Genomic DNA, 26628 nt, shown 5'->3' with positions numbered 1-26628 from the left:
CTCTCACACTTTCATTTTTTATTGCGTATAAAAAGTAATTTAAATTGATTTTGATTCGGTCAGTTTTCAATACAAGGACTTGAGTTTGATCGGTTAGTTGTATGGCAGCTATATGCTATAGTAGTCCGATCTGAACAATTTCTTTGGAGATTGTAGTGATGCCTTGGGTAATAAGCTTCGCCAAATTTCATAATTATACCTCGTGAAGTGAAACAGTTTTCTGTATACACGCTTGATTCCGATAGTTCAGTTTGTATGGCAGCTATATGCTATAATGATCCGATCTGAACAATTTTTTTGAAAATTGCATTATTGCCTTTGCCAAATATCGTGCAAATATCTCCTCATATGAAAAAGTTTTCCATACAAGCACATTATTCCGATTGTTCAGTTGGAGTAGTATGCATATATACAGACGGATATGGCTAAATCGACACAGCTCGTACCGCTGATCCACTTTATAGAGGATCTCTGATGTATCTTTCTGGGTATTACAAACATCGTGGCAAACTTAATATACCCTATAAAAGATAATATCGAATTTATGGGTTAAAAGGTGTATACAGTGAAAAAAAACCCTGTAGGTAGAATTTTAACCTTAATTTTAAAAGGAGTTGGTAAGCATTGAATATATTCCATACAAATAACGCGTAAGAACCTGTTTCTATTAAAATTACCATAAGTTTTGAACCGTTTGGGATTACATTTTTTATATCGCTAATTCTTGTAGAGTATAATTATTTTACCCCCGTTTAGCGGCTTACTGTTACTGAATCCCGTTGCTTCGGGATTGCCCTTTCTGAATTGCTCATATCTATATACATACATACTATGCTGCTATATACTACATAATCTTACATGACTCTTAATTACTGTACTAGTACATAAACTACAACACATATATTCGTTACCAGAGGCAACAAGTGGCATTTTGCCGCAATAAATTTCACGATTTATTTCACATCAAGTTTTCTATACCTGGTTTTTTGTTCGCCATCTTAAATGGCACAGCGGAAATGTTTAGTGTGCGATTTCCGTTTCATTTCCGGGTTATTTTCATTATTTGCATGTTGATGGTAAAGGAATTCAGAGCAGACACGTGTAGTGCGCCAAAGGGAAAGCACTTATAGCTATAGATCTTCATTTATATGTACATATATTTGTGTATATATAAATATGTATATCTATGATATACTTGTATAAATGAATATGCATATGAATATGAAGTATTGTAATAGTTCCATATATCCATAGCAAAATAGATAGGTGAGACTAACAAGACAGGTCTGACAACTTAATAAAGCACTTATGGACAACAAGATGCATATATTATATTAGAGCTAATTACTAGCGCGGTAGTCTAATGTCTGGCAGATATTTTTCAAATATAATTATCTTTTAATACATTTGGGTTGTTACAAAGTATAAGTGTTTTATTCACCTAATGGTGGTTTGGTTTGACATTACTATTAGTACATCCACAAAATGCTCTTACGCGAAAAATGTGCAGGCTATACCTAAGCCAGAGATTAAGAGATAGAACTTTAATTTGGTACGGGACATTGAAGTGTGGAGGGACACACTTCAATAAGTTAAAGGCATATGCTAAAGCTTTATCAAACAAACGTGCTTGCAGTAGGAAAATGGGTGAAATCGGGTAATAACCACGCCCAAATAAAGAAAAAAAAACAGGCGAAATTCAACTACAAACACGCCTAATAAAAGAATCCACCTTTGCGATATCTTAATGAAACTCGGGTCTATACTCCCCTAAACCGCATATACCGTAAAGTCATTTCTGACTTTCCAGCTGACTTTAAACTGCTTATTTAAGTTAATCTTACTGTACAATTATCTCATTATCGATATTTAAGCTATAGTTTTTACAGCAGATTTCGTCATGCGTCGTCTTTATTTAGTAAAAAATGCTTATTATAAGACTTAACTGATTTTCATTACGAATATTCAGATTTTTCAATATAGATGCTAAGTTATATGGCGGACTTCCGCAGAAATATTTCTGCAATTAATTTTTGTACGAAATCTTCTAAGCCATTTTTTAATCCTTGATACTGTTCGAGCGAATGTCCTATTGCAATGAGTACTCTTACTACTTTTGATGAGCTAAAATTTGCTTTCGAAATATATGAAATTAGCCGTCAGTATATGCAAGAAAAAACAGCATTGTAGTGAAATAATGTATTTTTAAACACTCAAATTCTATTTTTAAAATCTTAAAATTGCACTGAAAAACAAAATCCTTTAACGGATTCTAATTTTATGCAGCACGTAGGCAAATGCGTCACATGCCATGACAAACGATCTGTCTAAATGCCTAAGCAGGTAGCCTAAAAATAGTTTTTACTAACAAGAAAAGCCTTGTCCATTTTACACATATTCATCATAAGTACACATGTGGCAGTAACTAGGCTCGTGGCATGTAAGTGACTTGTCGTTTTTAAGGGCAATAGGTAGATATTCTTATATATGCATATCCTTGGCTTTGATTTCGCCGCCCACCACCTTTTATGCCATTCAAATTTATTGTAATTTTCTTTTTCTTGGCAAAGCATATCAAACACATTTAATTGTAGCCTACGTTTGGTTAACGGCATATGTTGAACTATATATGTGTGTGTGTGTGTTGTGGCCTGTATGCTAATTGGAATACCAAAAATGTGCTCACCTTGGCATATTTAAAAGCCAATAGAGGGCAACATATACTTAATGTGCATATGTATATATATAGAAAATATATATATTGTATATATAGCATATGTATACATATATGATGGTGAAGATTGCATATTTGTGTGGTAGGAATTGTGAGAACTCCGCATATGTTTTATTTAGAACAATCAATGCTTATATAAATCGGCTTATAGATTCACCAAAAATAACAGTTTGGGTTACAATTAGTGCATTAAAGAAAATTTTCCACATACGTGTCACATACTTCGAAGGTTGCGTATACGCAGTGCTGTTCACTTAAGCGCTGCAATTGCTTTTCCAAGTATTGTTTATTGTTCCCTCTGCTCACCTCAACACTTGTTTCGCCACAATTGCTTATTAGATTACTACTAAATAAATAAAAATGATTGTTATGCCCATAAGTGTGGTGAAATTAGCATATTAACGCTGTTGTTTATCCTCTGTTTGTATGAGCTTCGTGGAAAAAAACAAAATTAATTGTTGACTTTTGTTGGCACACCCGAAGCTCTCAGCGCTGGCTTCCAATGTAAGCGTATACTTGTAAAAGAGTAAATCAATTTCCATTCAATTCACTGGAAGCATGTAGTGTTGGCGTGGGTGAATATTATACAATTACTTTTAATTTTCATTATAAGCTGACCTTGTTTTTGTTTGCTTTTCGGCTGGCAAAGAACAACAACACAAAATAAGTACACCACCATAAAAAATCTATTTGTTTTCCTTTCCTTTTCAACCATGTTGAAATAAAAAGAAATGTCGCATTTAACTTTGACCAACGAAAGTTTCCGCTCCACCTGCCGCAACGGCCGCGCCAATTGTCCGCTTTATACAAACAGCCTTTCAACGCTTGGCTTCCGGTGCCGTGGCTACCTGTTTAGCTAGACACACACGGTTGGTAGGCCGTTGGTTTGTTGGTCACTTGGGTTGCCTGCTGGTTTTGTTGGTATGATGGTGGGATCTGTTTTGTGGAATTTTCGACACCTTTCGACCGGCAATTTGCTGGTGGCCGTCGAGTACTTTTGGAAATCAGTTGTTGACCGGTAAGCCCAGTCAGAAGACGTGTTTGAAGTCGCTGCTATAAAAAATACACTATTTGTCAACCTCAGTAAAGTGTGTGCTCGTTTTGTGGTCAATTAAAAAGAGTAATAAATAGTAAATTATTGATTTTGTGAGCTAATTCCGTTGAATTAGTTGTACTTGTATAATTTTTACAAAATAGTATATAAGAGGGCGTCTATGGATATTATTTAAAATTATTGGTAGCTTGCTTTATAGTAATTATATATTAATGTTAAACTAATATGGTCAAATTTTTTTTCGTGGTAGACCTTTGGGGGGATTATAACATTGATTACGTTTAATCAAATTTCTGTAGTAAAACAAATTTTAATGCTTTATTATGAACATTTAATTAAAACTAAAATTTCATCTTTATTATTTTTTTATTTTTTTTTCAGTTCTACCAATGAACGGACAATCGTCGAACCAAGGCCGAAAGCGTCGTGACATAGATGGTATGTAAAATGAGTAAAGAAAAATATTTAACTGTTTTTTTATTCTTAACTGCATTTGGTTTGTTGAAGTGAGGAATTATGCCATTCGAGATTTTTACTTAGCGAATTAATATGGATTTTTTATTAGGACAAATATTTTAATTGCCTGTAAATATCTTTTTGAATAATTGAGTAAGTCTTTTAAGACACACTGTCTTTATACAAAAATGGAGATAGTTGCTTTGGAGAATTTTTATGCGCTTTATTACTCCAGGATCTACGAAGTTCTGTAGATTCCTTATTCGTGGCGTTAACTGAAATGACCTATGACCTATGTATATCATGTTTTTGCTATTCTAAGATTAATGTGCCTTGAGCTAATTGTGTCAAACTTAAAATTAATAAAGATGCCATTTTTACGCAACAAAGTTGAAAATCAGCTCCAAAAATGATAAGCTGTCCTGTTTGCAACATAAGATGATTCTAGTTCTTCAAACTGAATGGTTTTATGAACTTAGTTGGAAATGGAAAACTAGGACTTTCAGTATTCACATAATTTTTTAGCCTTTTTTAATTTAGGAAAAATCTTTTGTTAATATTAATGAACGTAAATCATTTTCTTTACTCACTTTAAGTAGTGATGAATAATAATGATAATAATAAATAATAATGAGTATTTATTAATGACTTTCGTACCTTTCATTGAGCGTTAATATAGAATATGTGATTTATATCTATTATTGATAAATTTCTGTGTTCTTCAAGTTGTTTTATTTTTTGTGTGTTTTAATCAGTTTTTTGTGTTATTGTTTACCTGTCTTTGACAAGTTGAGTGAAATATGACAAATGTCATCTTATAGAAATTAATATTTAATAAACCAATTGTATTATTCAATTAGTTCAGTTGTTGGTCGTAAGTTAAGTGGTATGATATCGCATGCGATTATTTAAATGACAGCGCGTGTTTGTGGTATCGTCTTGAGCATTACTAATGTCAAGTGTAGTGTATTATATTAGGGCGGACGACATTTTTTTGTAAGAAGAGTAAACGAGTTTTTCTCAACAGCTGAAATATTGTAGAGTAACATATAGAAACAAAGATGTATTTGGGTTCTCTTTTGTCAAATACAAATCTTTTGATGTATTTATGTAAAAATAATTATTTCTATAATCCTTATATCTAATGTATATATGCTTTGCTCAATAAATTCGATGGAAATTTGAAAAATTAGGGTGTTCTAAGGTATACCTGATTTCAGAGAACTAAAAATATAAAATTAATTTCACGTGGTTAGTGTTCTGGGCAGAATAATACAGAGCCACAAGAAAATTTAAGAGTTAAGCTATTAATGAATTTGTGCAATAAAAATATATGCTTAGTGAAATAAAATTTATTCTAACCCTACATGAAATCCACTTCCTAACTACAACTCGTTTGCATGTGTCCGTCATGGTGTATACGCAACATTACTAAGCTTTTTGATAGATTGCTTATTATATACCAAAATTGGCGACATGGCGTATAAGCAACTTTTAAGTAAAAGTAAGAGTGGTTATGTCAAAAATCTGGTTTATTTCGAAAAGTAACTACACATGCAAACTAATTAGATGCGATTAACAATTATTTATAGCAAGTGGTTTCACATCCTGCTACATTTTAAATATATTTGCTCATTGGAATTAAAGATAATCTACTGTGCTGTCGTCTTACAGTTTTATATGATTGCAAAAAAAAAATTAAGAAATTGCAAACAAAAATTAAAATTTGCAACAATTCAGTAAAAATAAAATAAAAACACTTATTAAGAAGTATTAAAAAAGCATTAAGGTGAGTTTAAGACTACAAAAACTGATTAGAAATGTGCGTGAGGCTGTCATTGGAAATTTGTGCCTCAATATCTTTAAATTAGGAGTTTCAGACAATGTCAAAATCTCTAGTGTTTACAATAAATTGAATTTATATATATATATATATATATATTTTATTTTTTAAAATTTAAGATTCTTAATGAAATAATTTTTTTGTCTTAATTTTCGGGAATTGTAGTGTGGACATTTTAAAATTTTAATGCACAAAAATTACCACATATCTTATATTCTAATCTGACTTGACATTCTTATGCAATACTGAACATTACCTTGTACTACCAAAGTCGTACTTACAAATGAAGAATACACTCGAAAATAATTTAACAGCATTTAAAACAGTTAAAAGGCTATAAGCAGAAGAGCACACACCTTACCAAAATATACTAGTGAAATAGCATGTCAACACGCTAAGCGGATACGGTTACAAATCAGGGAGGGGTAACGCTGAAACTTTAATGAGAAAAGTACTTTAGTTTCGAAACAACAAAAAATAGTATGCGAAAGCTCTATTACCAAAGTGCAGAGTTAATTGAATTTTTACACACCTTAAAAGCAGCTGTCTTTATACACTTCGCAGATTTCTCAGTCAAACTATCAACCATAAGAATATGGATGCACGAAAAGGATATTGGCAAGCTGACACGCATTCTCTGGGCCGGTCAGGGCAGTCGGCTGTGCCAGCAGGCGAGCACAAATCCGCGTGTCAAACGTTTTTTGGCAGCGGTGCCATATGTGATGGTGAGTCAGATTGGCCAATAATTGCAAGAAAATTGTAAGATTTGCCAAAACCACTTCTAATATGCACACACAATTTTTTATTTTTGCGCTGAAATCATATTTCGCACTACAAATATTTTTAGAATTCGATCAAGGACGTACATCAAGCCGTCATCGACAATAATTTGGAGACATTGCAGGCGAAAATGGAGCCACCGGTGCCACCGGCACTCATTACCTGTCGCGATGCGAATGGTCTGAATCTTATACACAAAGCGGCGGGTCTGGGGCATACCAAGATACTTGAGTATCTGATTGGTATTTGGCCGGATGGCATTGCCGAAACGGATATAACGGGCAAAACACCGTTACATTGGGCGGCAAGTCACAAGAATAACATGCGCTGCTATACGCTGCTCACGGAGGCCGGCTGCGATGAAGAGGCCTTGGATTATGTAAGTGCAAAGCATTTGAAGCGTGATTGTTGTTGTTATTATTTTACATAATATCATATTGGTAATTTTACGACAATTGCGTGCTATGCGTCAAAGTGTCGTGTTGTAATTGAAAGTAAAATTGCAATCACCATCTATTGAAATTGTGTAGACTCTAAAAGCTCACTCTTCTTCTTCCTCTTTTACATTTCTATTTCTGTTATTTTTAGAAAATGAAATCGCCTACTTACTATCGCCACAAGCCGCACGAAATTGAACGTGCCTTTTTGGTTTATGTGCCGGAGGCGCCACGTGTCTCACCAGATGTCGCCACCGATTGGGAGGCGCTGAGCGAAGACACTGGCGATGGTGGCAAGGTGAGTTGTTTGATTATCAGCTGTCGCTAATTGCGCTATGAGATTTCTCTTTAAACAAGTTTTCTAGATTTGTCAATAATTATGATGTGTGTATTTATAATATATATTTATGCATGTACGCATTTGCGTTCTGTTTCTTTCGTTTTCCCCACTTCCCATTCTATGCCTCCGCGTTCGGTTTGTATTCGTTCTTTTTCTAACAGAAATTAGATATTAAAATACCAGATACGAATGGTTTTCATGGTCGCACCACTGATGACAGTATTGAAAATACATCGGAGGTGGATCTGAATGATGGGTGAGTATTTGTGTTGCTTGTGTAGTGAGTTGATAGTTGTAGTGTTGAATTTTTAGTGCATTCGTAGAGTTGCTCTTTGGCAGAAAATGTTAATTTTTGGAATTTTATGTACAAAATTTGAGATATATGAATAAATATTTTTAAGTGTATATTTGCAACGAAGACCTGGAATATTCCGATATTCAGTGTTTATATATATATTTTTTTTTGATATACCTTTTGTGTTTTCTTGAAATTGTTTTTAGAATTGCCATTTTTTGAAAATTCTAACCTCGATCAGTACTAATAGGTACACTCTACAGGCTATATTCGGTTTGCCACTATGTTTTTAACACTCAGAAGGATATGTCGGAGACCCTATAAATACATATAATATATCAATGATGAAATTGATTTGGCCATCTGTTTGTCTGTCTGTTTGTATATACGCGAACTAGTTCCTGAGTTTTTGAGATATAATAATAATCTGAAATTTTGCTCACGTTCTTTTCTTCTCTAAAAGCGGTTCATTTGTTGGAAATGCCAATAACGGACTACTATAGCCTATAGCTGTTGTACAAACCGACCGATCAAAACAAAGTTTTTGTGAAAAAAATTTATATGTGAAGGGTGTTCTAGATTCAAGCCAACCGAAGCTAACGTTTTTTCTTGTTTTTACTATCTTTACCAACGAAAACCTAAGTCTAGCAATATTGGCCTTGACCTGACTTACCTTCCGTTTTATATTAGGTAAGGGGTGCCTAGCCATTAAATCAATTGCAGAAAGCTACTTCGTGATAAGACTGGCAGTACCCGGTTCAGTCAAAATCGTAGTGAACTAACTGCAATATGAACGACATACAAAGAGAGCCACACTTGTTTCTATGACATCGGATTGGGAACGAGTTGGAACACCGCTGTCTTCTTATGGTTTAATACTGGATGGCTTAGCGGTCAGCCGTTGGTACTTTTGCGGTAACAAAGATCATTTAGCCAGGGTTAAAGTTTAAGAGATCTAATGTGTTATCACTCTCATTTGACCAAGCACATTTGCATTGAGTTCAATGAGTTTTGACGACACGTGAGGGCTTAGACCAATTTTCTAGAGGTTTTTGTCATCACAAGTGGAACGTTTTTGGTTTCATATTGTGAGAAGGATGAACATTTTCTAAACAAAAGGAGACTCTCCAAAGTTCTCTAAAAAATTTACTACTAGAAACAGACTTAAGCTTAAGAGAAAATTAGTGTAATAATGAAATAAAATTAGGAAAGAAGTGTGTTAGCATTTGTTTTTATTATGGCTCAACTAGAAGAGATATTTATTGCTTGATGTCTCAATATGTACGAACATCAAAATCTTATTCGCTAAAATGATGTAATACATTTTAAGCAATATAAGAAAATTTGCAGAGAATCATGGTAATGGCAACTGTAAATTTCCTGTTTTAGTTTTCCTTCATATATAAGCTTTCAATTCCATGACACTGAAAAATAAGATATGACTTCATATCCCCTTTGTATTTGTTGTTACGGGATTTCTTCTGAAAAATACATTTCCTTTTTTTTTTAAATATATAAAATATATTATTACTTTATAATATTAGTGGCACTGAAAATGTCACAAATTGTAAAAAAAAAACATCTAAACGAATTCCAAATATTAACATTTATTTTCCTGCTTGCAAGATTTTTAAAATAACAATAAGAATTTTTTATACAAATAATGAATGCTATAGCTAATAGAGAGCTTTCAATAAACTTATCTACACATAGTAAAATATTTTGGAAGTGCCACAGAGTGCTTTTCAGCTAAAGTAGATCTATAAAATTATAAAAATAAGTTTAGTTTTTTATAAATATTATATTTTTTGTGTAGAGTTTTTTGAACAATTTTTGTATAACAAATAACCGTTTTCTCAAAAAAATAAACACCTCATACACAACACCGTTGACGCAAATTTAAACTCAAACATTTTACATCATACCACAAAAACAACATATAATCATAAAGCATAAGCACCACGGAAGAACAACACGCCGTAGCTGTTATCAATGGCAATGGTGATGACTCAGCACCACAAACGCCAGCAAAAGATGACGAAGAAGCAAAAGATTATGCAGCGGAGGGTTTTGAAGAAGACACACCACTGACAAATGGTGCGACAGAAACAAACGACGTCAATGGACATGACATAGCTAAGGCAAAAGCCGAATCTGAGGACGCTGAAGTTGTAGAGGCTGATGGCGAAGCTGCGGTAGATGCAGATGCTGAGGCAGAAGCTCCGGCTAATGTTACGGCTGACGTCGAAGCCGATGCTGATGCCATTCCAGAGGTAGAAGCCACAGAAGCGAAGGTGAGTTGAACATTTTCGCTAAGCACCCATCCTTTTGTACTAACATAACCACATTTGTTTAATCACGCACACACCGATTGTCAACTACTTGCAAATTTTAATTCATAATGCACCCTGTATACTAATTAATAATGATTAAAGCTTCTGAATGTTGCAAGCGCTTTCGAACGCTGTAAATACAGACAAAAAAAAAAAGCTACATTAGTTTACGCTTGTTGTTGCTTTGGTAGATTTTTGCTTGCAGTTTAGTATGCGCAAATAGTTGGAAGCTTCATTGAACTTTTTATTCACTGCAATTGTAAAAAAAGAAAATATTGAATTGGACAGCACATTTTTTTTTCAAAAAATGCTTTTTTAGAAGAGGAAATTAGAGAACGATGAGTAACCAAGAATTAGTGACTCTATTTCCAACTCTCAAAAGTAAGCCATTGTCGGCAATGATGCGTCTTTCGAATTTCCGTGTTTTTGTTAATTTTTAAAAAATACATGTTTTTGAAAATATAATATACACAAATAAAATTTTTCCTTTTGTTCAATACAATTATATATCCTTTAATTTTCTGTCAGCGGCTTGAAACACTACAGTCCATAACTTTATCTGTTACTAAAGCTCATTAAAATTTTATTTCGATTTTTGTGCTGATTTATTTACCATTAAAAAAAATAAGAATTTTTGAATTTTGAAAAAAAAGATGCAAGAAAAAATGTTTGCTTCTTTTTGAACTCAAACATACAGAAAGATATCAGTCGACAATTGTTTACTTTTGCAGACTAATATGAAAGCTTTAAATCACACAACAACAACAACAACAAATGGGAATGAAGAGCATGCGGAGCAGAGAGAGAGTGAGACAGCGGCAACAGCTGTTGACGATAACAAGGATACGGCAGAGAGCGATATTGTTGAAAATAAGACGAAAAATGAGCAAAGTGAGGAGACAGAGAAGGTAGAAGCGAGAAAAGTTGAAAGTGAAAAGAAAACTATCGAAGAGAGTGAAACTAAGGCCAAAGAGGAAGATGGACAAAAAAACGAAGGTACGGAAAATCAAGTAGACACAGAAGAGAAGTCAGAAACAGTTGAAAGGAAAGAAGTAGAAAATACGAAGGATGATGAAAAAGAAACCAAGGTTAAAGAAAATAAAATAAAGGATGAAACAGCAAATACTGAGAGTAAAATAGAAGAGACACAGGTCTCCGAGTTGTCGATAGAGCCTCGCATTGAGAGTGGAGACACGCAAATGAAAGAAGAAAAGGAACAGAAACCAATGGGTGAGAAAGAGCAAGAACAAACAGAAGCGGAAGCGGAAGCAAAGAGCGGCGATAAGATAGAGAGTGAAGTTGTCGAAGTACAGCATGTTGGAGAGCAAGCTGAAGATCATAAAAGCGATTTAGAAGTAAATGAGTTGGACCAAAAGTTTAAAGACGTAGTTGACGAAATAGCACCGCTCGATACCACAGAGGCAGTAAAGGAAATATTAAAAGAAGTAAGTGAAGATGTAGATACTAACAAAGATGAATTAGAGAAGTTGAATAAAGAAGGCAAAGAAAAAAAAGATGAAGATAAATGCTTAGAGGGAGAAAACAAGGAAAGTAAAGCAGGAAGTAAAGTAAGTGAGAAAGAAATATTAGACAACGAAAAAGAAAATGAGAATGCAACAAGTAAAAAAGTAGTAGTAGAAGATGAAAATAATGATAAAGATGAAGAGATTCAGAAAAACAAAGACACTGAAAAAGATGAAGCAAAAGAAGCGCAAGAGAACGCTTTACTAAAAGATAAAGAAGGTGATAATACTGAAAAGAGTACAGAGAAGGTTACGGAAAGTGGTAAAGAAACTCAAGCAGAGGCGATAGAAGCTAATGAGACTAACGGTTCTTTGGAGACTAAAGAAGAAAACACTAACTTGGCTGATGAGAAAGAAAAAATAGAAGTAAATGAAGGTGAAAACAAAACTGAAGTTATAATTCAAGAAAACAATGAAAGCAAAATCGAAAAAGACACAACAAATGGTGACAACACAAAAAGCGCACAACTCGATACAACTATGAAAGAATCTCCAGATATGAACAATGAAAAAACTGATGAAGAAAAAAGCATACAAGAAGCAACCAATGTAAACAATAAGACTGAAGAACAGGATGTGAGTAACGCAACAAAACAAGAGGTAGTAGAAATGAAGGGAGAGCCAACAATTGAAAATGGCATAATAGAAAATGTGTTGCCAAAAAATGGCGGCACAAACGATACTCCAGAACAACAAAGCAAAGAAACAGGCGAAAATATAAACAAAGAGAAATTAGAGACAATAGATGAGCATGCAATTAGCAACAGTGAACAGGTGGGTGGAAAAATGCCACGCTTGCCCACAGCCAAATTGAGCAGGGGAAAGAGAAATGGCAGCGCAAAGCGAAGTGGTAGTGGGAAGAAGAAAAGCGATACGCTGGTGGAAGGCGAGAACGAAAGTGAGGGCGAATATGATGAAGACGACGAAGACGAGGTACAATATGGCATGCTCTAAAGGCATAAAAAAAACAATATTTAACCAAAGAAAACCTTTTGAGATAAAATAAAATCACTAACTTGCATTAAAAAGCACCCACGAGGAGATATTTTGTGAAATTTAAATAAATTTCGAAACGCAATTTTATGAAAATGTTGTTGTCTTTTTCGTGAACACTCAAAGAGACTTAACAATTTCGGCGCGAAAAATGATCAAAATTATTGACATCGTAAAACAACAGCAAAACTTTACCTAATTGTTTGTAATCACTAATTGAAGAATGAAAAATAAAACCCAAAACCAACTGTAATAGTTCTTGTGATGTACGCTGCTGTAAACGAAAATGTAGCTAATTATATGTATACGTACTGTAGTAGCCAATGCACTACTCTTAACTATCCTATGGACTAACTATTGTACCAAACATATTTATAAAAATAAAATTTGCAAAATTTAACACACAATAATTGGACTTATTTATGTATGTGTTTGTAAAAGTGGTAGCAGTTATTTAAAACTATTATCATTATTAACAATAATGTATTTCAAAAAGCGATATAACACACACACATTTAGAAAATTATGTAAGATAATACAAATACCTATACTATGTACGTGTGAATTATTAATATATGTAAACGTTTAAACTAAATTAAAAGTGTTTTGTATTTGTGTAAAGATCACCTATCCTGTAGATACACTCCTTGTTAGTTTAACATTACAAATTACCTAGATATTACCTTTTCTACACATAATTTGCACAACTGGTAGTTATTCTTCTTCTCCTTCTACCTTATGTGCTCAATTCCTTAATTTATTTACAGTATTAGAGATAAAGAAGTGGCTAGGCTTAAGTGGTTATTATAAATTGATTTTGTAAAAAATTTGCTTATAAAAAGTTTAGATGTTAGTAGATTGGAGTATTTAAGTCAAAAATTTTCGAAAATCACTTTTTGAATTTTTCGTTTTGCAGCGAATCGGAAAGTATAATCAATAGGTGAAAAATTTCGCATATACTCACTTCTCCTGTAGGATTTTTTCCAGTCTATTTTTGCCAAATATTCGGCGTGCACCTACAGAACTTCCTTTCCTTTACTTGTCAATTATATAATATCTCGCTAAGGTAGGCATTAATTTGTAACTAAGTATCTGTTTCAGAAACAGAGTTAGACTAGTTTACTTTTATCAAATTTAAAACCAAAAATAGTTTTTTTTTTAATTTGTCAAGCCCTAATCTCACTTTCACGTAAGCTTTATGGGAGTTGGGCAACTGTAAGCCCCCCACGTCATCTTAATTTCGAATCGGAAAGAATCGTAAGAGCTCGTATGAGTTTTTCGTGTTTTGTAAGTTATGTTTTATTTATAGTTGTGTAGATTTGGAACGATCATTGTGCGATTGGACTTTATACTCGTCCTATACTCCTTGTCGCATGTTGTCTTATAATTGGTTACATTAAATATCTCAAACTTTGTCCTTAACGGCTCCACACCGCCTGATTCAGATTGAAAAACAACGAATCTGTATTTGTTGTAGCGGCAGAAAACAGCCTTGAAATAATTTGGAGAAATTCTGTCGAGCTGTTAGTCTTCTCGCCATCCTTTGTCACTATATGTTAGGGAAAGCAGTCGCGTTACCAGATTTGTGACGATTACAGGACGTTCCTTGAAAATAGGCGCGACGGAAATGGTCCAAGTGTGATCTGTTGATAGAGAATTAGTTACAAATATTACCCAAAGATTATATAGTTCAAAATAGATAGACAAATTATTTTCGAAATGGTCCAAGTGTGATCTGTTGATAGAGAATTAGTTACAAATATTACCCTAAGATTATAGGGTTCAAAATAGATAGAAAAATTATTTTCGTTTCTGTTTCTCATTAGTCTCTGTGTTGCAGTTTGCTCTTACTATATACTTGTAATTGGACAATTTAGGTCAGTATTTGCTGAGACCGTAAGAAAAAAAATTATTTTTAGCGTAAAAAAAATTTATTTTAAGTAAGAACATAGGTACAATACATGTTCGTGAACACAGTAGTTCAAAAGCTTTAGCTGATTAATTTATGTAACATAATTATTACCGAACCGATTTATAATTTTTTGTAAAGTGACATTATACGCAGAGAAAGGTTGAAGAGGTGTGCATATTTTTCACCTATGTATCCTCTAGCTCTTTTTAACGTGAGAAAACTTGAAATATTAAGTATTTCATTTCATTAATTTTTCATGAATTTATACCTTACATAAAATAATACAAGTACATACACCTTAACTGTACACCCATTAAATATTGGCGTAAAAGCAAAATTTTTCACTTCTCGGCAGTCAATGGCACGTCTAGGCGGATATCTCTGTATCGAGAAGCTTTCTATAAAACTTCATCATTGATTCAGAAATAAATGTTCACTTCTAGAAATACTGGGTGCTTAACAAGATTGCACACTCTACTAATATGAAAAAAAACCTTGTTAAGCATCTGCTGCAGTTGTGCAAATGTATACAATATTTTCACAAAGGGATGCACGATTATTCATAATAGATTGCTTGTCTCTAAAAACTACATGATTTCTCAATTCTATAGATAGAATTATTCAAATATATTCATATCTACCATATACTTGTATACCTAGCATGCTTCTTCCTTCTCCTGAGAATTCGAGCCATGTCAAATGGCAAGCGAACATGCGAACTTCAAAATATTTCTTGCTATTTTTGCATTCACCTTTTTCATAGTGTGATTTACCATGTCAGTCACTCAGTCACTAAGTCAGTAGTGCTGGCAAGTTGCATTCATCGTTACTACATGTAGTTGCCTCCGTCATTGACACTGCCGTTGCAGCTGTTTCTTGTAACATGTGTTGCATTGCGCCAATTTATCAAAAGTGTTCGATCTTTCACCAGTTGAGGAAGTTATAAATTTAACTCACCGCTTTACATTGACACAAACACTGGTTAATTTCCAATAGCTGCTGCATTTATGGCGTATAATTTCCCTTCAGAGTGTGATTTATTTTATTGATATTATAATAAATGATTTTAAAAAACACTATTTGATTTACATGTATTATTCCTCTTTGTTATTTTATGTAGGTATTGTAAAGTGTAATGGAAGAGAAAGAAGGCGGACATTTTTAAAATTCGAGCGTTATAATATTACATGAGCGGTTATCTGTCGGTAATTTATCTTAATGGCTTGTTATTCGCAGAAAATAGTTAAATTTTTTAAGCGATAATATATAGTTTAATATATTATTGTTAATTTTATTGAAATAAAAACAAAAGTGTTGCACGCATAAGAATCTTGCACGACTAACCATAAACGGATCTGTCTCGAAATTCAAAAGTTACTGTTTCGAGTTTGAGCTAGTTTTGTCGATTATATTTTAAAAGGAAGTGCTTTAGTATTTTAGACCATATGCCCTTATGCCACATATTTTGAAATGAAAGAAGATCCTAAATAATATCTAGTAATTTCCTTAACCTGTGATTGAAGTACTATTCTGGGTATTATATTCAATATACCTGTCCTTTTGGGTTCTACTCTGTATCACAGAGCATTATCTGATGTCAGTATTGAATGAGATGGATAAGAGATTAGTCCAGACTTGTTTAAGCAGTACCAATATAATATACTACAAACAGATAACTTCGGTTGCTTCGAAGCTATAATACCCTTCACAGAAGCATTTTTTATAGCATAAAATTGGATAAAAAGATCTTTATCCCGAGTGGGATCGGTCAGTTTCTATGATAGCTAAAAGCTATAGTGGTGCGATCTGAACAGATTGTTTAGAAATTGTAGCGATGCCTTCGGTAATGATCCGTGTGAAATTTCGAGAAGATAGCTTATTCAATAAAACAGTTTTGTTTACACGGACTTGAGTTTGATCGATTAATTTGTATGGCAACGATATTCCAATCTCAGCGGTTCCGTCAAATGAGCAGCTTCTAGGAGAGAAAAGGGTATGTACAAAATTTCAGGTCGATATCTCAAACGGGGTCTTACAAACTGTGTGGCAAACTTAATATACCCTGTTCAGGTTATAAAAAATGAGCGATTAATGCAGTCTGATCTCTGATCTATAAATATCATATCATATATACATGTATATATATATATATATATATAAATATATACCTATATATATCATCAATACTGATATTTTGATCTTCAAGCGAAAACTAATAGTAACGAAGGCACCTTTTATAGGTTAGAATGTATGAAATGGTATATATACAGAAACAATTCTTATCCTGACACAAGCTCTGAGGATCTTTATGGTACCGCTGAAAAAAATAAAAGTGTCCATATAAATCAAAATTAACTGAAGATATATTGCGGTTCGACTCTCTACGCACAGTTTTCATAAAAGGTTAGTAGAAATAGTAGGCTCCTCATCGTAACCTTAAGTTATTCAAAAGAGTCAAAAGCGAAACAATACTTAACTGATTCAGTAGTGTTTATACGACTTTTCAGACTTTTACTATTGTATTATTTACTATTTTGAAAAGAATTAAACAACAACAGTACACAAATACAAACTCATTTGTAGGAGGTTACTCTAGATATTGGACATTCCGCTTAAAAATCTGTTAGCGCAAGGCATAGCATGATCAAAGTCTGTTTGAAGTTTAGAGATTTGCTATAAGTTTTTTTGTATATTCGTGGTTGATTTACGCACTGCTCCACTATGTGCTAAGCCTAAGGTTTGTTTGATTTGTTTTAATATTTAGCTTAGTTGTAGATTACTGTATTCTTTCAATAAAATCTTCGTGTACAAACACAAACAAATCTTTTTCTTATTTAGCACCGTAGTTAGTTGTTATTATTTTTTGTTTTCTATTCGTTAACAAAAAGTAGTGCTAAAGCTGTGCTGTATTTTGTAGAATTTGAATAATTTTTCAAAAAAGAAACAACATTTGTATAGTACTAGGAGTGTTTGTGAGTTTAAAATCCGAATCCTTTTGTGATCAACGAACATTTTTCACTTAGCAAAAACACGAACATGAAAACGAAAACGAAGCAGCAACAGACAGTGAAAATGAAACTAATAACGGATACGAATCGGATAATGAACCCGCACCCGATACCGCATCCGAACACGAAGCCGAGTCTGAAGCCGAAAACGACGACGAGGTGCAAGTAATTACAGATCCACAAACAGCCGAAAAGCTGGATGAAAATCACAACGAAGATAAATATGGCAACGGTGATGTCGCCAGTTCGCCGACCTCATCGCTGGCCATTGAGGGCTTTGTGAGTGGCGCGTCGGAGGATAATAGAGTTCAGTCGCAATCCGCTGCTTACGTACACGAAGTATTAACGCTAAGCATACAAGTTAATTGCTGTGAAGTCTTTATTCGTTATCAGTTATGATTTAGTTATTTTATTACTTTTTATTTTTCTTTAGTTTGAAAGTAGTTAAGTGTCGTTGTTTTGGGCTAAAAAATAAAAAAAAATAATAATAATAATGCTGTGGTATTTAATTAATAAATTTAATTGCTATTAAATCATTTTATTAATTTGGCTTTTTGGGTTTTCTTCGGTAGTCTTGGTTGTTTTTGTGTCTGTGAGTTTTCATGTACGTTTTGTTGTTGTAACAAATTTTAATCCAATTTTTGTGCTTGCTTACTAAAACCCGTGTTATAACTCAAGCAGTCAGATGTACGCGGAGCCATCGAGGCCGGTGACATGGAACAATTAGCGCAAATTGTACTCAACGGTGATGGTAAAAAGCTGATGAATATGCAGTCCAATAATCCGGACATACAGGCGTTTCTCAGTAATGTGCCCAATTATATGGTGAGTGATCATACACACACAATTTTAAAATAAATTTTTTTTATATTTATATAAAAGTTTTTATATAAAAATAAGCGTTAAAATGTTTAAAATTTTCATATTTTTTGCACAAAAATTTTTTTTTTTATTTAATAAAATAAAGTTCATTTGCAAATATTAACAATAGAATAAAACTTTTCTTTAAATATTTTGTAAAAAATTGCATTTACTTTTCTGAAATAGAGCAAAATTCGACGTGTGCATGAAGCGGCTCGCGAAGGTAGCCTGTTGGCTTTGCAACAAGCTTTGGATCGACGAAAGTTTGCCATTGCTAAGGATGATATCTCACCTAATGGTGCAACACCACTGCATGTGGCCGTGCTCTTTGGTAATACAGGTGAGTTATTCTATACATATGAACTTATTTTCGGACAGTTCGAATATATTTTCAGGAGCAGACTAAAAATAAAAATTATGTTAAAAATATACAATACATATTTATAAAAAAAAAATTCTCAATCAAAGAAGCGGAAATCGAAATTAACATCTGATAGTCTCTAAGTATATATATATATATATAAATGATATATATATATGGCAGTTTTATTGCATGAGGTCTTATGTAAGGTCTTCAAAACCGTTCCTAATGGTCAAAAACAAAATTATATTGATTCTAAAACCAAGCTCTATTGGTACGAATCGCTTAAAAATACTACTGTTCTACTTTAAATTATGTACACAAGTGTGTTTATTATCGGCATTCTAAAACTGCATCTTACCTTGAAACATATATATTCTACACAGACATTACCCTACATACAAACAATTATTGATTTTATAAAACTTTTTAAAACAAATAAAACTTTTTAATTCACTCATCGACATATATGTACCATTATTGTTAAAGAAACATATTAAATTTTTCTGATTAATGACTTTATATTTTTAATTTTTTATCATCATTTTATATTCTCCCACAGATATTGTGCGGTATTTGGCGGCACGTTTTCCAGAAACCACCACAATCACCGACAATGATGGACGTACAGCGCTACATTATGCCGCCACAATTAATGATAATGGACACTTTTACAATGTACTCACACAGCTTGGTGCCAACAGTAAAGCTTTGGATAAGGTAAGTGTCAAAGTTTTTGTTAAAAATTGTTTTATTGTGCTCGAAAACTGTTATTGCACTTCATGCATACGATGAGCGATAATTGCGAATAGTATGAGGAGTAGTGTTTCAAAAATTTATAGAAATTGGTTATATGCACTCAGCTACCCAGCCAAAGTGCTTACTTAATTGAGTATCTAAATTCATATGCATATTTGTGTAATGCAGAATTCTTACTCATACATTGGCTTCATGTTATATTCCTTATTTCTATAGAAAACTAGATCAAACGACTGTATAAAGGTTAGTATCAGATTAGAATGTGGAGTGTATGATTTGAATAGTTTTAAACATTGGACAAGATCACTATAGGATATAGCTGCCAAACAAACTGTCCGATCTAGTTCAAGTCCTTGTATGGAAAACTTTTTTATTTTACAAACTTTCTTCAAATCAATTTTTCTCCGAACAAATTGTTAATAACGGACCACTATAGCATATACCGCCATTCTAGATCTCATAGATCATAGATCTTTTATGGTCCTTAATGCTGTAAGAAATGCAGCTATGAAGCGTATTATAGCTTCGGTGCAGCCAAAGTTAAAGTGTTTTCTTGTGGTGTTGAGTTATCAATCTATCTGCTTGCCTGTAATGATTTTTCTAAGCTTGCGGTCAACTAAGTTGACTTATATATTGAAACTAATTCCGTATAAAATTTTAGCCTGCCTGTCATAAATATTCCGTACTTTTTCTATACAACCTATTTATTAATTTCTATATTTCTCTCGAGAACAGCTAACTATTAATTCTACTTATATCTTGCCACTAGAGGCACACCACGTCGTATGAGTAACATATCAGCAGTAATTTTCCCATTTAACAACCCTAATTAAGTATATATACATATACAGTATGCATATATATACTATATATATATATATATATATAAAATCGTGAATAGCTTAATAATAGCGTCGAAATATGTTATGTAAATATGAGAATGGTCTTTTCTTGTTTTCCACTCTCATTAAAAATGCAGCTTGGGAACACGCCTGAGTTCTATCAAAATAAAGACGAAGAAGCCAAAGATATACTCAACTATAAAAAGTTATTGAGCAATTTTGGCGCAGAAGAGCTCGAGGATGAACTGCTGAATGATCAAGGTAAGGCGTCGTTTATATACCTATAACATTTTATATAAAAAAAATAAAAATCATGCATGCTATTGTATCTACACAAAGTTTACATTAACTAAAAAGATAGCAGTGGTGAGCTTTGCTTAGCGGTTACCTCGCTGCCTTATAGGTTTTTATTTCTTATTTTTTCGTATTTTAAATGTGTGTGTATTTTCAAGAAATTGCGCACTTGAGTAAATATATTTTTCTTTTCATTTATATGTTTTCCCATTTGAATGCGGCGAAAAGTAGTTCTCAATCACCCCATCTTGATTTGCCTTAAATTCCTTTTAACACGCTGGATATGTGGGTTTTTCTAATAGTTTCACATATCCACACACACAAATACACTAAACTTCATCACTCATCCACACTGCTGTCGTTTTTAGTATAACAGTTTGTGTTTTCCTCTTGCAGACGGTTTGTGGGCGTTACGGTAAACTTCATTAGTTCATTTTAAATTAATAATTTTATTTGTTTTAGCGGTTGCAGCGGTTACTTTCACTTGCGGCCTTATTTTTTGAATCAGCTTTTAGCTCGGTGTAAAGCTTTACAGGCAACGATTGCTGTTGAGTGCCATTGCTAACGCATGTTTGTACATAAAGACAGACTTTTTTGTATGGATGTGTATAAATTTGTTGTAGGAAATTATATTGACTTTTAAAGTTGTTTTTAAATGGGATTATATTTTTCACCACCTTTTTGTGGTAAAACTGAAATACCAATAATTGTTTAAGCGGGAGTTCATTTTTTAAAAAATTATTTAATGTTCCCAGAACTCCGATAATATGTTTTCGAACTGTCTTATTTACTTGACAAGAAAAAATCGCTCATGATCGTATTTTTAGCTTTGGCTAATGTGACGTCAGCAACTGTGAAATAGCGTAATATACACAATAATAATAATCACAGTCGGGATTATAGAATTTGTAGAGACGTTTTTAGTGACTTCAATACTTTTACAATATAATAAATTTTGAAAGACTTTTTTTACAAGCAAAAGCTGTTGACCTTGTTTGACTCTTCCAAAGTCGCTAATGTGACGTAAAAAATTTTAAATTATCAGGCGTGTTTTAGAATACGTTGAAAAAATTTACTAAATAAACACAGTTCACTAAAAATAAAATGTTAACAATAAAATAATAATTGAAATTTAGTTGGAAAATATATATTGGGTAATGTTGAGTCGCCGTTCTGTTCTCTGTTAGAGGGAAGACCTAGTGTGATAAGCAAATGTAAAAAAAATCTTAAAGCGATCGGACTTTTTGTATCAGAGTAATCCCTTAGCGAATTCGAAAAATGCCTTATAAAGAAAAAGGAGTTTAAAAATCAACTGGTGGACCTGATTTAACTGAGCTCAAATACTATTTAGGATCAATTTAAATCTTTAATATATGATTTTTGTGGGTATAGCTTATCGAAATATGAAAATCGATTTTTTTTTTAATTTCAAATTAGATGTAACTCTAAAAACCATAATCCCTAGCGGCCACACAGAAGAACTAAACAAGTATACTTATCCTTATATACATATATAATAAATAAAATAAATATATATATCATATATACATATATATTATATATACCATATAATCATATAACTACATATGTAGTAAACTCAGCCGTGTGTTTACCTATATGTATATTATACATATGTACGGAATAAATGTATTTGTATTGGAGAGTCGTGTGCCTTTGCCGCTGTCAGTCATTGATTTACTGTTGTGGTCAACACACGTCTGCTTGCGGGTTTTCTGGGTCACAATTGATTGCGTTGACCGCCTTTCCTCGTGCCTTGTGTTTACCTCGTTTATTGTGTAATTAGTGTACCGGTGGCAACCGTTAAAGCGAAGTGTACCATTTTTTTACTAATTATTTGTTAGTTTTCAGCTAATAAGCTTATCATAAAATCATAAAATCAGCAAAAATGTCGCGAGCAATCGGCGATCGTGAGTTTTTCAATAGTCTCATCAATAATATTGACGACATTTTTGGTATGTTTGCATAAATTATAAATACTATATTGACGGAATTAAATAAGAATTTTTATAATAATTATATTTACAAGTGCGAAGTATTGCACAGAAACTTGCTTCGCGTTGATTGTTTTCATTTATCCTTCAAATCTTCCTCTTTTAAATGTGTATTTTTCAAACGGTTTTTATTGATTAACTCAAAAAGCACAAAGTTAATTATTTATGAATATTTAAACAGATTTCCTTGTGTTGGGCTGTCGAGTGCTTTAAACTAATAAAATATTAATCCAATATATAGTGACGTTAGCTTTGCAAATCTTATTAATAGTAAGTGTCATGTGAGAATTGAGAGCAAATTGACCGCAGTGCTCTAACTTCTTAGAACACTTATAATAAACCGCAATTAAGCGAAGAAATACGGCGTTCTGTATATATATATAGTAGCAGCTGAGGATTTGGATATAGTTGTAAACTCAGTTCAGCGATATTTTAGGACATTTCACTTGATTGAGTTTGTGTTTTTTTTAAACTAAACTCTCTTTACCCTTGTTTATTCAAAATATACATACCGAGAATGATACCTGACTGTTGTACAGTTTGCTTGGCTAAAAATCTATACCATATATTGAGCCTATAAATATATATATATATATAAGAGGTTCCCATTATTCTGGAAATTCGTGGATTTTATACTAAAATAATTGTGTCTGCGTGTCGGCCAGGAATGCAAATTTTTGTTACCCTATTATGTTGTGAACAAATACTATTCAGAAGAAGCATGATCTGAGCTATACGGCGCGTGAGGCAAAACTGCACAGCAGCTGGTATCCAAATAGTTTTTAAGCGGTCTTGTAACATGAGGCCGCGAGTTTCCAACATGGCAAATTAGTTGCCTCGTGTCTGGTCACAAATTCTGTTCGTCTTTCACCAATCGCTCACTTCAATTTGATGAGCTGTTGTCGGTAGCATTCCTTCATATTGACTTAATTCAGTTTTAGTTTCTGTTGCTACTAAATACGGAGCATTACCTTGGTGTTATGGATATTCGGCTTTGCCGTTGACTTGGCTCATGGATCCAATTTTCAACACTAGTCACATTTCGATGCAAATATTGATATCTTTTTGTAGCGTTCAAGTAGCATTTCTGACATGCAATACCGTTTTTCAAAGACCCTTGGTTCAAATTCAAATGTCACTCAATTGCCTTGCTTTTGAATGTGTCTGGCTGCTTTTAAGCATTTAGAAATGGGAAAATTCTTTATCTTCCAAGTCAAAATCAACACTTTTAAATTGTGAGAACCTCTTTTGGCACATTCGCTCAGTTAGAGAATGTTCTCCATAAATTTCGACCAAAATACGAAGACTTTAAGCTGAGGTTTTTTTCTTAGTAAAGAACTTTATTATTTGATTATTTGAATAGAACAATGTTTTAGGCAAAAAAGGCAAGGAATGGAAACTACAAACATGGAGTTCCTATCGCCGATTTATTTTATAACATACATACGAGATACCTTAGTAGTTGGTCTTTTGTGATTTTATTTCAAATTCAAAATAATTTAATTTTGTTCATGAGAAATTTTAAAATAATGTGGAATCCATTAAACTCAACTCATCGCTATATGTTTCGTATTAGTAAATATGCATTGTGCAAAGCTTTTCGATTATTTTTTGAGTTAAATTATTGCTCGTATTTAGCACTTAACTGTTTCGTCTGCACTTTTCTCAATTCCTTTTTTTTTTCAGTAAGTATATCTCTTTCGCCTAAATGTTGCTTATTTTGCGTAAATGATGAATACAGTGATTATAATAACCTCTCATAAATTTTACTTTCTCCCTCATCTACGCATTACCATATGTATCCGCACACTTTGTTTCTATCTCTCTTTTTCTCCTTAACTTTTTTCAACAACCGCATACATTCATCGCACCTCCAACAAAACAATAAAACTAACAACCCTCACTAGTACCAGATGATCTGCACAGCTCGAGGCGACAACTGCAAGATGTCGATATTAATCGTACACTCGATCGTTGCCTCAGTGTAATCGAAGAGTCGAGCAAAGTGCTGAGCGGGTCGGCAGCTTCAGCGCTGGCGCATCGTAAGCCATTGACTGCCTCGACGCTACAAGTGTCGGTCATAAGCTATTTGAGTCGCTTTCTAAAACGTAGCGTATTCGAGAAGATACGATTGCGACAAACGCGACTCGATCACAATCTCTTCGATATTATTTGGCCCTCAATGCGTAAGACTTCGAAAGTGCGTCTACTCGAGGAGGATATAAATTGTGGCGTCATAGCGCCGGATTTCGATGTGTTTGTCGTCTTTCAGGAGTTTCTCGTGCCACTCATTAAAGATATGCATTGCATGAGTATAAATGAGGATTTTAAACCACATCCACGCATTGCTTTCTTTCCGATGGAGAATGGCGTGCGGCTCAATACGGCCGGCTTTATTTTTGATGACGAATCAAATCTTATACAACGTTGTACCGTAGAGTGTTCAAGAAACTTAGAAGGTTTCGAGTTGCCCGTTAATTTGACAATTGGACAAGTGGAACAGGCCGAACGCATGATTATGAGTAAAATATTCACTAATCACTTCGTTGAGGCTATCGGTGAGACCGAGTCGGGCAGCTATTATACATTAACCGAGATACTGGAGGAGAACTCCGAAATATATGCAACGCTGCAGCAGTTGGGTCTCTTGATACCGCTGCTGGATATGAAAGATACAGTGCAGGGAGCCGAATCGTTGGCTATCAATGGCAACCTCTGGCCTTATGGACGTGGTGTATACGTTAACTCGGCGAATAATTTGGCACTTTGGTTAAACTGCCAGGAGCATTTGCGCGTGATCTCCACATCGAGTGGCGCAAATGCCGCCAATATGGGTGCGGCATATACGCGTGTTGGACGCGTCATTTCGTTTCTGGAACGTGAGCTACACTTTAAGGAGAGCTATTTTTTGGGTTATCTGCAAGCGCGTCCATCCTACTTGGGTACAGGCTTAAAATTTACAACAACAATTAATCTGCCAAATCTGATGAAAGAAGTGGACAATTTGCGTCATCTGAGCTTGGTGCGTGGTCTGAATCTCATCACTTGCGCTATGTCCAAATCGGATGTACAGTTAGTGAATATGCAGAGCTTGGGTGTAATCGAGTATGTGCTCTTTCAAGACTACTGTACGGCGGTGACGAATATTGTGTCGCTGGAGAAGGACATGTCCCTGACGAACTCGAAGCACATCGCCTCGATGTTGGTGAAAATATTTCGTCGCAAAAAGAATAGCCTAGTGGAGCGTAACTAGTGTTATAGCAGTCGTGTGTGAGAAGAAGAAGGAATGGAGTTTAAGTAATTAAACCAAAAAATATAAAATATTAATAATCAGCATCAAAATGCGTCGTCATAAGTCATTAAGATATGCCAAATACAAATATTTACACCAAAGCATTAAAAACCTTCTACATATTAATACATACCTACATAAGTGAATTCTACAAAACATCAAGGCATAATTTTTCACTTTCGATAAAACTGTAAATATAATTGCATGAGTACTAAATTTCAATGCTTTCGATAGCGGCTCATCCCTAATACTCGAACACTCTTCTGAGACTTTGTGGGTTTTGAACATTTGAATAACAACAAATGCGGGTTCGTACATTTTCTTTTTAACTCATAACACATTAATTAGTCTTCACTTCTGTGTCCTGTTTCTTTGTTGATATATTTTAATTTTTGGTGCAAAAAATCGTGTTTTGTCGAAACGTCCAAGAACAATTTTCTTTTCGTTGCCATTTCTGTTTTGAATTGCTCAATATTTTTTTTTGTCTAGACTGTAATGC

At 33.6% G+C, this 26628-nt stretch overlaps 2 protein-coding genes across 9 annotated transcripts in view; both read left to right on the top strand.

Moving 5' to 3' along the window:
- LOC106627209 (nuclear factor NF-kappa-B p105 subunit) overlaps window positions 1-26628 on the top strand; it is a 34650-nt gene that overhangs the window by 3864 nt on the left and 4158 nt on the right. The window contains exons 1-13 of one of the 8 annotated variants that reach the window (XM_070107977.1): window positions 3758-3854; window positions 4170-4226; window positions 6652-6812; window positions 6935-7246; window positions 7456-7602; window positions 7806-7900; window positions 9891-10233; window positions 11004-11717; window positions 17724-18047; window positions 18387-18533; window positions 18756-18909; window positions 19493-19650; window positions 20669-20792. In XM_070107977.1, coding sequence (XP_069964078.1) covers window positions 4178-4226; window positions 6652-6812; window positions 6935-7246; window positions 7456-7602; window positions 7806-7900; window positions 9891-10233; window positions 11004-11717; window positions 17724-18047; window positions 18387-18533; window positions 18756-18909; window positions 19493-19650; window positions 20669-20792 — 2728 coding nt within the window. In that variant the 5' untranslated portion in view covers window positions 3758-3854; window positions 4170-4177. Of the gene's footprint in view, window positions 1-3757; window positions 3855-4169; window positions 4227-6651; window positions 6813-6934; window positions 7247-7455; window positions 7603-7805; window positions 7901-9890; window positions 10234-11003; window positions 11718-17723; window positions 18048-18386; window positions 18534-18755; window positions 18910-19492; window positions 19651-20668; window positions 20793-22542; window positions 22799-26628 lie in introns of those variants that run through there. The other 7 variants (XM_070107976.1, XM_070107975.1, XM_070107979.1 and 4 more) reach the window with 7 other exon arrangements.
- LOC118682212 (arginine kinase) lies at window positions 24367-26432 on the top strand. The gene is made up of 2 exons (XM_070107798.1): window positions 24367-24412; window positions 24745-26432. The coding sequence occupies exons 1-2, from the start codon at window positions 24367-24369 to the stop codon at window positions 26088-26090; spliced, it is 1392 nt and encodes a 463-aa protein (XP_069963899.1). The 3' UTR covers window positions 26091-26432.

The sequence above is a fragment of the Bactrocera oleae genome, chromosome 4 (genome assembly GCF_042242935.1).
Source record: "Bactrocera oleae isolate idBacOlea1 chromosome 4, idBacOlea1, whole genome shotgun sequence".
Taxonomy (NCBI): Eukaryota; Metazoa; Arthropoda; class Insecta; order Diptera; family Tephritidae; genus Bactrocera; species Bactrocera oleae.
This window is presented reverse-complemented; position numbering and strand designations above follow the sequence as displayed.

Bases quoted from the DNA above. Each gene is read 5' to 3' on its own strand.
- LOC118682212 (XM_070107798.1), top strand. From the start codon at position 24,367: ATGTGGAATCCATTAAACTCAACTCATCGCTATATGTTTCGTATTA. The intron at 24,413-24,744 runs GTAAATATGCAT...AACCCTCACTAG, and splicing joins TCGCTATATGTTTCGTATTA to TACCAGATGATCTGCACAGC.